This window comes from Elephas maximus, chromosome 26 (genome assembly GCF_024166365.1).
Source record: "Elephas maximus indicus isolate mEleMax1 chromosome 26, mEleMax1 primary haplotype, whole genome shotgun sequence".
NCBI lineage: Eukaryota > Metazoa > Chordata > Mammalia > Proboscidea > Elephantidae > Elephas > Elephas maximus.
The window spans coordinates 27392593-27405726 of NC_064844.1; the positions used below are offsets into that span (position 1 = coordinate 27392593).

A 13134-nucleotide genomic window follows, 5' to 3' on the forward strand; every position below is an offset into this window, starting at 1 on the left:
GGGATAAGGTTAAGAAAAGCAGAACAAGATACCAGAAGCCTTGGATATCTGTAACTTTTACAGGACTTCAGTAGTTTTTCAGATGAGGTGTCAACAAACCAGGATTTGGAAAAGAGAAGCAGAAATTTGCTGCGCTGAGTACAGGAGGGAGGTGGCGAGAGCTTCTTAAAAGTGAAAAAGGATCAGGAAACAGGTCTGAACTTCCGAGTGAAAAAGAGGCAAAGCGACGGAGGTATGCAGATTGCCAGAGCTGAGGAGAGTCTAGGGTCAGAGAACCACCCAAGTCGGAGCCGAAGGGAACGGACTGGTCAGCTGGGTGGAGAACACCCGTCCAGGCGCGATCACGGTAGTTCGCTTTTGAGCTTGTTTCTTAACAGAACTACCAGGAAGCCCTAAAAGATGTGCAACTCTGGTATTTTTGGCGTGATAACTTCCGCGTGTGTATGTGTGTATGAAACAGGCAACGCCGCCCTAGAACTTCCGCATGCGACTGAGGCTGGAGCGCTGCCTACCGGCGCCCAACGCCGGCCCGAGAGGAAAGCGCCACTCCCCGTCCCGGCGGCCCCCATCTCCGCTGGCGGGACTCAGCCACACCCCGGCCCAGCCGCAGCCGGAAAGGCGGCCTCGCCGCGCTCGCCCTGCGCCGCGCTCCGCGACTACGTTTCCCAGCAAGCCCCGCGCCGCCCGCGCGCCGCAGTTGACCCATTTCCCGGCCCGTCACGGGCTCGGCGGCCCCGCGCCTAGGCGGCTGCTCTCTGCTGACGGGTGTGGGCGGGGAGCGGCGGAGGGAGGAGGAGGCGCTGCTGGCCGCCGCTGTTGCCTCCGGTGCTGGGCGCTTGGGCAGCTCCCCGGCTTCTGCGGCCGCCATGGACGAGCAGGCGGGTCCTGGCGTCTTCTTCAGCAACAACCACCCGGGCGCCGGTGGTGCCAAGGGGCTCGGGCCTCTGGCGGAGGCTGCCGTGGCCGGCGACGGGGCGGCCGCGGCGGGGGCAGCCCGAGCCCAGTACAGCCTCCCAGGAATCCTGCACTTCCTGCAGCACGAGTGGGCCCGCTTCGAGGTGGAGAGAGCCCAGTGGGAGGTGGAGCGGGCGGAGCTGCAGGTAAAGACCCTCCCGGCCTGGCCCACTTCATCCCGCCTCTTCGCTCCTTACCGCCCCGCCCCGGCCCCCTCCTTCCCCCGGCCCTCGCCTGTCCTCTCCGCCTTGCTCCCGCCCATCCCACCCGAACCTCGTCCCGGTCCTCCCCTCACCTTTGCCTTTCGCTGACCCCCGTTCCTTGACCTCAGTACCCACTCCCGCCCCTGGTGCGTTGTTTACCCTCCCCGCTGCTTTTCGCCTGCTGCTCCTCACTCATAACTCTCAGTCTCATTCGAACTCTCTTACTATCCTGCATCTTAGGTCATCCCTTTCAGTTTACTAATTGAGCTGACAGTAGTTTTGAGAGACCTCGAGCAAATCATCTATCCTGGTGTGTCCCATCCTGGGCTTAGGGATCTTCCCAGCAAAGGGTATTGGCACTTGGCTCCGCTCTCTGAAAAGAAGGGGATCAAAAAAGACAACAAGTTGTGTCATTAAGGCCTTGACTTCAGGCAAAAGTGTTATTAGAAATACTAACTTTTTTTAGATATGTAAATGTTTCTAGTCCACCCCCTCCTCCCTCCCCCGCATTTCTTTGAGATAGTTCACATTCATGGATTTTGAAGGAAGGATTTAGATGATCACAGTCAGATAGATGGTGGCTCAGAGATGGTTCCTGTTCTCAGAATCTAAAACTTTCCAAGGGCTAATTTTATTTGCATTGTTTTGTGAGATATCCCATAACTTTAAAAAGAACTACAGGGGCTTAAAAGTTGGTTACATTGCTTTTTGATGCATAGTCTGCAAGATAAGTATATCCAGGGAGGAGCGGTGGTGGCTTTTATAGTTGAATGAAAGTGAGGCGGATACTTTACAGGCCATTTTGAGTTGGTGAGTAGGCTTTCAGTGGCTGATCTTGAAAATTCCAAGACATACACAAATTTCACAAGGAGTTTAAAGAATTGTGAATGGCTGTACCTTTCAATTTTATAGGCTAATCCTGTCTGTTTACAAAACATGAATCTAGTTTTGGTTGGGGAAACACTTGAAGTTCACATGCCACCTAGTGTGTCACTTTGTTTGGTAACGTGCATTTTCTTTGGCACTTAAAGAAAAGGAGAAATCTATTAAATAGAACCATGTGCTGGAATGGTCTCCTTTGGTGTAGTGGAAGTGGCTTTGAGAAGAGGAGACAGGTTCTAGTACGAGCTGTGCTTACTACTGTGACCTTGAGGAAATCCTTTAACCACTTTTGGCTTCCTTTTCATAATTTATTCAGAGTATGTTTATTGAGCGCTGGCTATGTGATTCTAGGCCCAGGGATTAACAAGACCTACAAAGCCTCTACCTTCATGGAGTTTGCCTTTAATCAGGAGGCAGATGGGGGGGGTGGGGGGAGAGGGGCAAGAAGATGGCCTGTAGTGGCAACTACTATGAGGAAAAATAATTGGGATACAGAAATAGAGTGTGATGGGGTAGCTGTTTTAGATGGGGTGGTCTGGGAAGACTTCTCAGAGGAGATGACATATAAGCAGTTAAGTGAAGCAAGAGTGACTCCATTTCTACAATTCTGCTTTTACAGTTTCTACGGTTATATGTTTATATATTCTTTGTCAGCTTTTTCATCCCTACAGTATTTGGTCTTTTCGTGTTTGTTATTTTTATAATAATGAGTCTGACGGTATAAGTAATCAGCAGATTTGATTGCTTATACCATCACTTTTATTAGCAGTACAATCTGTAAATAAACCTGTGGATTTCAGACTTCAGGGGTGATTTAACTTTGATGTTGAAGAAAATAATTGTATGTAGCTGCTTAAATTTTAATTTATTTTTCAGTTTAGGGAATGTGAGATAAGTCAGACTAGTTCGGTCAGAAGCAATCAAGAAAACAATACTTTCCTTCCTACATGTAGAAGTTAGGGAACTTCCAACCCACCCCATCCTTTCCCCTCTCTCCTCCCCATTCCCCATGTCTACACTTTTTATCTGTGCTGTAGTCAATCTTTAAAAAAAAAAAAGGAGCCTTGGTTATACAGTGGTTAAGAGCTCTGCTGCTAATCAAAAGGTTGACAATTCAAATCTACCAGCTGCTCTTTGGAAACCCGATGGTTCTATGTTCTAGAGGATTGGTTGGAATTTACTCCACGGCAATGGGTTTTTTTTTTTTTTTGGTTTTGGTGGTCAATCTTAAAATTTAGACACAGACACAGAGACATATGTTTCTGGGTTATTTATGTCAAATGTTGAACTTTAGGTAAGTTTCCCCATAATCCCCATCATATTAAGGGTACAACTTTTACAGTATCTTCTGGTTCGTGGTCAGAGAACAGAAGTCTACTTAAATATCAAATTAAATTAAGCTTCTGCAGAGAAAATTTTAAACAGTGTCATTTTTTCAAACAGTATGTATTTGTAGGGAGGGGGGAGGGTTGGCAGGAATCTGTGGCCTGAGTCTCCCTTATTAGTATAATTGAAAGTGTTTCTTTCTTCAATTACCAACGTCACTAAATTTGAACATTTCCCTTTTGCCATTGGAATTTTCCTGGAAAAACAATAGGCTGTAAAAGAGTTGAATGAATTGCGATGAAATATGAAGCAGCTGATGTCTTTGTTTTAATTTTTAAATCTCTTCTCAAGCCATTAACATCAAAGTCAACAAAAATCACTTTAAGTCTAATTTGTCCCTTCAGGAACCTGTCAGTCCTGCTCTTTCAAGTTGCCAGGGCAGAGTTGTGAAAGGCAATTCAAGCTCTCATCTCCCTGGTCCAGCCTGCCATCACCACTTCCTGCCTCCTTCAGATCTTGGGAATAAGAGAACTGCCACATTTTGCCAAAAGCTTCTTTGTCATTTCTTTGTCCCTTGCCCATCCTAGTTAATATTAATAGACTCTCTTTTTTACTTTTGATTATTACTCTCCCTTCCCCCCAACACTTGAGAATAGGTACTTCATAGGAGAAGAAAAGTTAAGAAGAGTATTACTAAGCTTTAGGAAATGAACGCGGAATACTAACCATAACATTTGAGAGCATTTTCTGTATGTGAGACATTGTGCTGGATGACCTCAAAGAAACTAGTTGAAGTGATAGAACATAAACAAAACATAGAAGAATCAGAGCATTTCTCATTTGGGGGGTTTAATTTTCTTAGAATGGCATAAGAGAGAAGAGCACTGAATAGCAGTGAGGGGGGAGAATATAGCAGAAGGAGAGAACTTTGCGAGGTAATGAGAGGCTAAGGCTCAGTGTTTGAAAATTACTGACTTATGGGAAAGCAAGCATTTAAATAAAAAAGAAAACTTGCTAGCCCCAGATTTTGGAGTGTGTGAGTGTGTGACAGAGAGAGAGAAAGAGAGAGATTTACCTGGAAATGCTAGAGTTGTGTGAAAAAGCGAAATGATCGAGCAGCATGTAGTCTGGAAGTTATATACTGGAGCGTTTATCAATCTGGATTTTGACATTATTGATTCATATTTTCATTCAACAGATATTTTTGATCACCCTTCTCATGCCAGGCCCTGATCTAGGCACTGGAGATACAACAGCGAATAAAACAGGCCCTACCCTCATGAAGTTTAAATCCTGGGGGAAGAGAGACAGTAATACGTAAACAAACACATCAAATGTTAGATGGTGATAAATGCCATGATAAAGTAGAATAAGGGAGATAGGGAATGCTTCAGATGGTGGGGAGGAAAGGCTTTACTGATTAAGGTGACATTTGAGCAAAGACTTGAAAAGGTGATACATGAGGAAAGAGCATTCAGGGGAGTGTGCTTGGAAAGTTGGAGGAATAACAATGAGGCAAGTGTGGCCAGAGGAGAGGAGAGTAGAAGAAATGATGTCAGAGAGATACTAGGTCTTGGACAATGTAAGGACTTTGGATTTTACCTCAGCAAGATGCATCCATGAATGTTTTGAACGAAAGAGTGACACCGTCTTTAAAATGAACCCTTTGAAGAGATTTAAAATAAACTTGAAAGGGAGGCAAGGGTAGAAGAAACAGGGAGACCAGTTAGGAGGCTATTTTAGTACTTCAGGTGTGAGATGATGGTGACTTGGACTAGAGGGGTAGTGATGAGATATGTGAACATAGATTTTGATACTTATTCAAAATACAATGGATTCTGAATTCACTTTTTTTTGGTAGAAAAAACAGGGAATTTATTATTCCCAACGTAGGGGCAGGTCTTAGCAGGGTGGCGGGAGGTAGTTCTGGGGCAGGAACAGGGCCCTACTTGCTGGCGATGAGTGGGTTCCACAGGACCACATGACCAAGTCCCCACGCAGGAACATCTTGGAGATATAGTGGTCCGTGTTGATGGGCTTGGACTTCTTCTTGCCGTTGCTGCTCTTGGGGTACCCCAGCACCATGTTGCAGTGCCTGTCAGAGGCCTTCACATGGCCCAAGAGCTTCTTGTTGTGACAGTTGTTGAGCACTTGGGTGTTGTTCTTGACTGACTGCGTGCGCATGGAGAGGGGCCATGTGTTAAACTCCTCCTTTTCCCGCTTCTGCCGTTTCCCTGTGGTCATCTCACTCTTGGGCTTGTTGAGGAGGCTCATGGTGCTGGCTATGTTTTCAGGTCACTGCTGCCTCCACTGTGTTACTTTTGCCTCTTTGAATTCATTTTTGAAGGTAGAACCAGCAAGAGGATGTGAAGCTTGAGAAAAGGGGAGTCAGAAGATAACTCAAAAGTATTTTGACTGAGCAGCTTCTTAGGACTGTTGAGAAGATTTATTCAGCCTTGAAGTGAACAAAGGAAGCACTTAAAATGACAGTTTACTTTTTTTAATTATAACTATTGCTTGTAATTATAGTAAAAAGCAGTATGACATAGACCTGGGTTTAAACCCTTGCTCTAAAACTTACTAGCTATTGTATTTTATAAGATACATATTTGTAATAATTTTGACTTCTCAGGGCTTTATAGTTTCCTCACGTGTAAAATGAGTATAATAAACTGCCCTGAGATACTGTTTTAAAGTACCTAGCAGAGGCCTGGTATATAACACAAAGTAAAAAAAAAAAAAAAACCCAAACCCATTGCCACCAAGTTGATTCCGACTCATAGCGAGTTTCCAAGGAGCGCCTGATGGAGTCAAACTGTTGATCTTTTGGTTAGCAGCTGTAGCACTTAACCACTATGCTACCAGGGTTTCCAACACTAAGTAAGCGCTCAGTAAATAAATGGTAGCACGTGCATGGTGTTAAATCTATACTATGATTTCTATCTCTTTATTCCCAGAGAAAAGCATAACTGTAGCCATGAACTCTTCTATGTTAAAGAATCTAAGTACCACCCAGGGACCATGAAGTCTAATATTGTGGGTCTGACAGTGGCACTGAGGGATGTTTAATTAGGAGTGAGTTTGGTGTCAGCTTCGAAACATTAATTCTCAATGTAATTGTTTTCCTTATTAACCCAGTATGTGTTTGTTGAAGGAACCCTGGTTATACAACAGTTAAAGTCTCGGCTGCTAACCAAAAGGTTGGTTGTCGAACCCAGCCAGCTGCTCCACTCGGCTTCCGTAAAGATAATAGCCAAGAAGACCCTATGGGTTTTGCTGTCACATGGGGTCACTATGAGTCGGAAGTGACTTAACACCCAACAACATGTATATGTTATCTTGGCACTTGATAAACTCCTTCTGAATGTATTTTAACCTTGCATGACTTCTTATGTAATAAATTATATATATTTACTAACAGCATTGTAAAACTAATCTTGGATTTTATTTGGCCCCTTTAAACCACTTTTAAACTTGAGCAGGTCAACCCATTGTTCTATGGTATAATTTTACGAACAGGTTCATTTTTCGTTCTGTTCATGTTGCGGTGTGCAGACAAGTCGCTTTCGACTCATAGTGACCCCATGTGACAGAGTAGAACTGCCCTGTAGGATTTTCTAGGCAGAATTCTTTACAGAAGCACATCGCCAAATCTTTCTCCCGCAGAGCCACTGGGTGTGTGCAAACCGCCAACCTTTTGGTTAGCAGCCGAGCACTTGACTGTTGTGCCACCAGGGCTCTTTTTTATTCTATTCATATTCTTGATAATTTCATAGTCTTTAATTATACTTTGGAAAGGTTATAAAGGTTATACCGTTTTAACACATATCCTACCATTGGTTGCTTTAGTTCAGTGTTTCTTAACATTAGATGAACCTTAGAATAATTGGGAAAACTTTTAAAAATACCCATTTCTTGGTCTGTACCCCAGACCAATTAAGTCCCCAGACCAATTAAGTCAGAATTTTAGGAATTAGGGCTCCTGGCACTAATATTTTTTAGAGCGTTCCAGTGGTTCTAATACGCAGCAAGGGTTGAGAACCAACACCTGCTTTAGTAGTTCTTTTTGCTTTACATATATGTACATATGTGAGTATATATATAGATTATGGATATTTATATATGTGTGTATATATACACACATATATAAACATCTATAATCTATATATTTCCATAAGTACATAATATACATACACACATACATACAGCATATATAAGTTTGATGATTTCAATACTTGCATTAGTATTCAGGATATGGATGGCTTTTTATAGAATTTGGGATACAATTTCTGTTAATACTTCTATTGGTCTTTCTGATGATAAGCTAGCATTTTATTTTTGATCAGTAGAAGATTATAATTTTGTCACCTCAGTCTTACAGAGAGATAATGCAAGTGTAATATTTCAGCTAGAATGAACCTTGGTGTTATGGATTGAGTTGCGTCCCTGAAGAATATGTGTTGTAAATCCTAACCCCTATGTCTGTGTCTGTGATTATAATCCCATTTGGGAATGGGTTGTCTTTGTTATGTTAATGAGACAGGATTAGTGTAGGGTATTGTGGTGCAATGGATCGATTATATATGGCCTTTCTGCCATGGTTTTCTAACTCCCTCCCAAGTGATTGGGTGGGATTATGCAAATAAGGTAATTGTGGCTCACCAAGGGGATTGGATAGCTTGCTAGCTATGCAAATAAAGTTCATGGCACCCATGTGGGGGTGGGACCATGGAAATAAGGTCTAGGGAACCCTAACAAAGGGATTGGTCAGTTTTGCCATCCTGCTAGGCTTAAATGAGCCATCCAGGAGGTGGCAGAAGAGGATCTCACCACTTCCAAGAAAGAAGAGCCAGGAGTGGAGCGCATCTTTTGGACCTGGGATTGCTGTGCTGAAAAGCTTCTGAAACCAGGAGACCAAGAGAGCTGTAACACTGAAGATGGTGAGAAGCAGTGGCAGAGAGCCAGGAGACCAGCAGGAGGTGGCCCAACCTATGGAGCGAGAAAGGTTGAGTGCCTTTGGGTAGGAGGCTTGCTGGTGCGGTAGGGTGCCTCTGGGCACTTGCTAGAGCTAGGTTTGCAGATCCACATAGCTAGAGCTGAGTGCCTTCTGCCTGAGGCTTGCTGACAGAGTGGTGTGCCTCCGGGCACTTATTAACAGAGCTAAAATAGCTTTGTAACACTTGCTGGAACTGGGCAGAGGCCAGGCCAAGGGGGTGAGGTCCAGATGGAGGTATGCCTGTGGGCATCACTGAGAAGAGGCTGTCCTGATGGAAGAACTGTATCCTTAGTGTTCCTGAACCTGAATTGTAACCTGTTACTTCCCTAATAAACCTCGTAACTGTGAGTATGGTCTGTGAGTTCTGTGTGCCTGTTGCAACGAATCATCAAACCCAGCAGAGAAGTAAAGAGCGCCATGGAGGAACTGTTAGTGTCAGAATTGGTGAAGATGGTGGAGAAAAGAGGCATGCCTGACCTCAACCTCGTGGGAATCAGCCTTGGGCTGTTGATCTTGATTCTCCTTACCCTTGTGAAGTGAGGGGGAAGAGGTCAGATGCTTCTGCCATGCCATTTTTACACGCGTATTTTGAGTCAGTCCCAAGCAAGCAAGAGAATCAGATGGGGTAAGATAGATGCCAAGACACATGGTGCTCTCCAAGGAACTAAGAGGCAGAAGCCGAAAAGACAAGGACCTTCCTCCAGAGCTGACAGAGAAAGAAAGCCTTCCCCTGGAGCTCATGCTCTGAATTCAGACTTCTAGTGTCCTAAACTGTGAGAAAATTTGTTTGTTAGAAGCTCTCAGTTGTGGTATTCTTGTTAAGTAACTAAGACAGTTGAAAATAATCAGCTCCAGCTTTCTTTTATAGGTGAAGTGAGGCCCAGAGAGAGGTTAAATGACCAAGAGTGAATTAAGTGAGAAAGCTTGTACAGAACTTAAACCTCCAGTTGTCTTTTGAGTTTTTAAAAGCCCTCTCAGATACATTATCTTATTTGATCCTTATAACCTTCTTAGGTATTCAGAGCCACACTGATGCATACTGTCTTAGTCATCTAGTGCTGCTATAACAGAAATACCACAAGTGGATGGCTTTAACAAAGAGAAATTTATTTCATCGCAGTAAAGTAGGCTAAAAGTCCAAATTCAGGGTGTCAGCTCCAGGCAAAGGCTTTCCCTCTTTGACGACCTTCTCATTAATCTTCCCCCAGACTGGGAGCTTCTCTTTGCAGGGACCCCAGGTCCAAAGCACGGGCTCTGTTCCCAGCACTGCTTTCTTGGTGGTATGAGGTCCCCCTGTCTCTCTGCTTGCTTCTCTCTTTTATATCTCAAGATACTGTCTTAAGGCACAATCCAGTCTTGGCCATCGAGTCCTGCTTCGCTAACAACTGCCACACGTCCTCCCTTGTTAACATCATAGAGGCAGGGTTTACAACATGTAGGAAAATCACACAGCACTGGGAATCGTGGCGCAGCCAAACTGATAGACACATTTTTGGGGGACATTATTCAATCCATAACACATACTCATTTTTCTTTTTATTTAACAGAATAGATAAATAATTTTTTTAAAAGTAGAGATTTTACTGTTTTCTACTTCTTTTTATCTAATTTTGTTAGCTGCATTTAAGGTGTACATTTGGTTTGTTCTTGATGTTCTGTAGTAGTTTTATTACGATGTGTCAGAATCAGGGCTTTGAACCGGTTTGAACAGTTCTAACAAATTCCCAGGTGATGCTAATCCTGCTGGTTAGGGACCAGTTGTGAGAACCACTTATAGAGCAGTGGTTCTCAAAATTTATTATACATAAGAACCTGAGAAACTTGTTAAAATGTAGATTCTGATTCGGTATATCTGGGGTGGAAATACAGATTCTCAGCAGGGGCTCGAAGCCCTGGTCAGAATACACAGTTTTTTTTGTTATTGTGGTAAATGGTAGGTAACAAAACATTTACCATTTTAACAATCTTCACATGTATAGTTCAGTGACATATGTTCATGTTGGCCAACCATCACATTAACTGTTGAGAATATAGATTTATTATTTTGTTTAGGACCATGTTACACCAACCATGAATCTGTGAATCGGTGTTTCTTTAGTTCTGTAAAATTCTCTCTTTAGATTTTTCCTCTATCCTATTCTCTTTTCTTCTACTTTTGGGGCTCTGATTGCATGTATCTTAGGCCTTCTCCTTTATCTGCTCTGTATTTTCCATCTTTTTTGTCTCTTTGTGCTTCTTCCTGGGAAATTTATTCTGATTTACCATGTTTTCACGCAAATAACACATATCTTCTGTTTGTTTGCCATCCACTCCCTCCTCCTGCAGGGTATTTTCATAAGTGCCGCTATGCTAATTTTTTTTACATGTTGCTGGAAGATATTAGCATAGCACGCTAATGAAAAAAACCTTGCGAAAGGGAGCGGCTGGCAAACAAACGTAGAAGGTGCAAGTTATTTGCGTAAAATACGGTGTATTCCATTCCATCTTCTCTTTTGTTGAATATATTCTGTGAATGCCACCCAGTGAGTTTTTAATTTTGATCATTATTGAGGTTCAGTTTGGTTCCTTTTCAGTTCTGTTGGGTCCTTTTTCATAGTTTCCTGTTCTCTGCATATGTTTTCAGCGTCATAAAAGATTCTTCAAACCTAGTAAGTGTAGTTATTTTGCAGTCGATGTCTCTGTACTTGGAATATTTGGAGTCTTTCAGGCCAGGATCTGTGGTCTGTTGTTTCTGCAGGTTCTTGCTCAGGATGGCGTGTTTCTTTGTATGCTGGATTATCTTTGTGTGCTGCTCACTGTCCTTGAAAAAGTTTTTATAAGAATAATCTGAGATCTCAAATGAAGTATCTTCTTAAGAAATGTTTTGCATTGCTTCCTGCTGTAGTCTGGGGCATTATCAATCCAGAACCACGTTAGAGCAAATTCATTGCTTGAGGGTTTTTTGACCACCCAGCTAATGTATGTTGCTCGTGAGTACATTGGAGGGCCAATATACTTCTGCTTCACATTTGCCTTGAGGGTATACGCCCTTTTGGGTCTTAGCTAAATGTGGGGTATATCACCTGTTAGACCCTGGATCCCAACTGGATGGCAACGAACTAACAACAACAGCAAGACCCTGGTCTTTGATTTTTGCCCTTTGGCTCCTGCAGGGCATTCAAAACAAAAGTTCAGATTTGTTTAAGGGCAGAAGTGCCTGTCTCATTCCCTTATCTCACTGGGTTCCCATCTTTCCTTATTTTGGCCAGATAATTCCTTACTCTCTATCAACATTTGTTGCCCTTAGGAGAATTGTAAAAATACTGTAGCTGTAAGCACTGATTATTGGAGATAGTAATAGAGGAAAATTTGGAATTCAAGAGAGAAACCTGAGGCAAGAGAGAGAAATCGAAAACAGATAGAAGAGGGAAAAAGAGAGGGGTAGGGGGAAGCAGAGGCAGACAGAGTGGAGACAGGACACACAGTTACCTGTTTGTGACTCCTGTAGGATGTATTATCTGATATTCATTTCAGCACTTGTAAATGTAGAACCTCAGCTATCAGGCATGCACATAACACATCCTAGTCATTCTAATAGACCAAAAATATTTGACGTCCAGAGGGACCTTAGAAGTTAAGTAGTCCAGTCTTTTGTTTTATCAGTTAAGATCGGAGAAATGAAGTGACTTGTCTTAGGTCATTCTGTGAGTTGGTGTAGTTTAGAACTCAGGAGTCCTGCTGCCCACCCTTGTGCCTTAGTCTGCATACCACATTGTCACCTTTTATTGGTCCATCGCTCATGTGTACCAGCTTCTGAACGAAGGAGCCAAGTGAATTATAATATTTAGATGATTAAGTGTGCCTTGTATAGCTGTCATATTTAAAGTAAATGTTGCTTTTCAACTTATTTCAAGTTTTCCTTCAAATAGAACAATTTAGTGAAACAATTATATGGTAAGGTGTAGGAGATCCTAACAATTTGTGTTCCTTAAAGGTGGTTAACAGTTTATGTTAATGGGAGAGGAATAACTAGGAAAAGGAGGGTGAGAATGGTCGCACTACTCGAAGAATGTACTCGATATCGCTGAACTGTACATGTAGAAATTATTGAATTGGTATATGTTCTGCTATGTATATTCTCAACAACAACAAAATAAAATAAATTATAAAAAATGTTAATGTGTAACGGTAGCTTTTTTTTTCTTTTTATTGTGCTTTAAGTGAAAGTATATAGTTCAAGTTAGTTTCTCATACAAAACTTTATATACATATTGTTGTGTGTCCCTAGTCCCTCTCCCTATAAGGTGACAGCACACTCCTCTTTTCCACCCTGGATTTCCCATGTCTGTTCAACCAGCTCCTGTCCCATTTTGCCTTCTCATCTTGCCTCTGGACAGGAGTTGCCCACTTAGTCTCATGTATCTTCTTGAGCTAAAAAGCACTTTCTTCACAGGTATCATTTTATGTCTTATAGTTTAGCCTAATCTTTGTCTGAGGAGTTGGTTCCTGGTATGGTTTCAGTTTTGGGCTAGCAGAGAGTCCGGGGCGGGGTGGGGGAGCATGTCTTCTGGGGTTCCTCCAGTCTCAGTCAGACCATTAAGTCTGGTCTTTTTACTAGAATTTGAGTTCTGCACCCCACTTTTTTCTTGCTACATCAGGAACTCTGTTTGTGTTCCCTGTCAGGGTGGTTATTGGTGGTAGCCGGGCACCATCTAGTTCTTCTGGTTTCAGGCTGATGGAGTCTCTGGTTTATGTGGCCCTTTCTGTCTCTTGGGCTAGTATTTTCCTTACGTC

The 13134-nt window shown here is 42.8% G+C and overlaps 1 protein-coding gene across 1 annotated transcript in view; it reads left to right on the forward strand.

The window, feature by feature from the left end:
- Nucleotides 1-771: 771 nt before the first annotated feature.
- Nucleotides 772-13134, forward strand: part of STRN (striatin) — a 147036-nt gene continuing 134673 nt past the window's right edge. The window contains exon 1 of the mRNA XM_049870653.1: nt 772-1100. Within this exon, the coding sequence (XP_049726610.1) occupies nt 867-1100 (234 nt within the window). The 5' untranslated portion in view covers nt 772-866. The remainder of the gene's footprint in view (nt 1101-13134) is intronic.